The sequence below is a fragment of the Salarias fasciatus genome, chromosome 23 (assembly GCF_902148845.1).
Source record: "Salarias fasciatus chromosome 23, fSalaFa1.1, whole genome shotgun sequence".
In the NCBI taxonomy this organism is placed as follows: domain Eukaryota; kingdom Metazoa; phylum Chordata; class Actinopteri; order Blenniiformes; family Blenniidae; genus Salarias; species Salarias fasciatus.
In genome coordinates this window covers 1,610,885-1,613,384 of record NC_043766.1, presented here as the reverse complement: position 1 = coordinate 1,613,384, position 2,500 = coordinate 1,610,885, and the positions used below count along the sequence as shown (strand labels likewise).

General features: G+C 55.9%; 1 protein-coding gene across 1 annotated transcript in view; it reads right to left on the bottom strand.

The window, feature by feature from the left end:
* tgfbr3 (transforming growth factor, beta receptor III) overlaps nucleotides 1–2,500 on the bottom strand; it is a 46,392-nt gene that overhangs the window by 21,262 nt on the left and 22,630 nt on the right. The window contains 3 exon segments of the mRNA XM_030083617.1: nucleotides 63–210; nucleotides 286–448; nucleotides 1,327–1,510. Coding sequence (XP_029939477.1) covers nucleotides 63–210; nucleotides 286–448; nucleotides 1,327–1,510 — 495 coding nt within the window.

Here is a 2,500-nt window from a genome sequence, read left to right as displayed (position 1 = left end):
ACAAAGCCAATGAAGGACCAGTGTGTGGCTGTACTACACAAACACACCAGACGTCGGCTTACCACGACCTCCAGCTTCCCGACGGCGCCGTGGGTTTTGACGACCCAGTTGACGGACTTGGCGCACTTGAGCAGCAGGACGACGTGTCGAAACACGGGGACGTCCTCCCTCAGAGGCTGCAGGTCCACGACGACGTCCACCTGCAAGGCACTGAGACAGCCGCGGCGTGAGGACGAGGAGGACCGACACGCCGTCTCCGCCTGGGGCCGCTGGTCGGGCCCCTACCTGCTGGAGTTGGGCGCCTGCAGCTCGAGGATGTGGACCTCCCGGTTCCTGCCGGGCGGGGACAGGACGCAGCCCCTGGACGGCTGCGGCTCCTCGTAGCTGCCCAGGTAGTTCAAGGACAGGAACTTGCTGTCAATCTTGCACGTTTCAGAGAAATCCGGATCTGAAAGCAGGGAGATATGTTTATGCTGCTGCTGAAGAGTTTTTTTTTTTTTTAGTTTGTTACTTCCCCACCACTAAGAGGTCAGAGGTGAAAGGTCAGCTGTAAAGCAGCACCCGCCTGATTCCTGGGAGGAATTCTCCTCCTCTGCAGGGTGAGTGTTTGCTGCGACCCAGCTGTTCTGAGCAGGGAACCCTGCAAAGCGGCATCTGGCGTTCCCCTTGTGTCCCGGCCAACACGGCGGCTGACGAGAGCCAGGCTGCTGCAGCCGAGTCGGGCGTTTCCTCGCCGGCGTGACATTTCTCATCATCGACAGGGGGAAGCCTCGCTCCGGAGTTTTACGTGGGAAAACTAAACAAGCTCCGTTAACAGAAATCTGAGCTAAAAAAGGAACACAGTCGCTCTCCTGTTTCACTTCTATCGATTCGCTCGTCCACATTAAAGGTTGGACTCGTTTTCGGTGCACGAGGACAACACGAGACAGATGTTTCCTCATTTGACGGAGCTTCAAATAGGGTGTAAGCTGAAGGTTTTCCTCTCAGGCACTGCGGCGGCACAGCGGAGGACGTGGACGTGGAGCGCCACAGAAGACGTGAAGGAGTGGAAATCTACAGCTGCGCTCCGAGGAAACGGCACGGCCACAGCCCCCCTACCGACACCGGCCCAGCGGCTCCGCCCTCCACAGCCACCGCGGCCATCACTCCTCTCCGGCGTCTCCATTTCCACGTAGCGAGATGAGCTCTGGACATCCTGGTTCGGAGACAGCTCTGGCTGCACCGTTTACCCAGAATGCCTGTCACAGACGCTGTTGTGTGAACAGGGGAAACCAGCTTTCTGGAAACGCAGCATGGAAACCGCTGCCGTGCTGGGAATTCACACACCTTCTCCCACTTTGATGTAGATGGCCTGAGTCATTCTGAGCTCGGAGAAGGAGGTGACGGCGCCGTACTTCTTCTGGGCCCAGCCGAGGAGGTGCTCGCTGCCGTGGGGAAGCACCTCCTTCTGGATGACGGCGGAGAGGGAACGGTTCTCCGGCTTGAAGTAGACCTGCGAGCCCTCAGGCACCTGGAGGAGGAGAGAAGACGAAAACATAACAGAAATATAACAGATTGACATTTAGACGTGACGGTCTGCTGGTAGAATAGTAATAATAATTGATAATGATCATCACGATCGTGTTTCCAAACAGTGAACTGAAAAGAAGAATCCACGCCAGAGAAACACGTGAGCGTCAAAGGTCAGGGATCTTTCATCTGAGCAATATGAAAAAGCTTTTTTTCTGCGGCGAGGATGGCCAACGCCACCCGGTCCCAGCTAAGAGGAACCACCTCTGGCGCCCGGCGGCGCTTCGTTTCGTAGAGATAAACATTCACATGTGCTGAAAGGCCGGCCCGAAGCGGCGCTCGGTCTAGACAGCCTACCTCCTTTGATTCCCCTGCTTGTTTTTGAGAGTTCCCGGCCGTGTGCATGAGCGGAGACGGGCCGGATTAAAACATGAAACCACCTCAGTCCGACAGGAGAATGCAACAACGCGCTATGAAGCTGCTCTGAAACTGCAATGGCACTGGAGTGATAATGGAATAATATCCCTTTGGGGTGTTTTGGGCTTTTCCAGACATAACTTCACAAATCCTCCTCATGCGCAACATCTGCCTGACCTCTGGACGCTCCTGCAGACGTTCCTGGCAGTGTCACCAGAGACCGTAAATACCGAGGCCGGAGAGACGGCTCTGTCGAAGAACTCGCTTCACTTCTGGTGTGTTTACTACGAGCTGGGGAGGAGGAGAGTCCCCGGCGCTGGATTCTTCACCGCTAAGCCTCCCGGAGCTCGGAAGAGTTTATCAGTTTAATTGAGGGAATACGACCATAATTAGTCGCAAAGAATTAGAGGGGGGGGAACCTGAAAGCCAAATTAGCTGCAGGCCTCGCAGCGCTGCAAACCTCAGGAATCCGGCGCTGGGAAGTGAGGCCAGCCGGTCTGAGCGCTAACACACTCTCTCCTGCACCCGGACGACAAACGCACAAGTGCTGCAAACTGAGAAGCTACGGCAAATC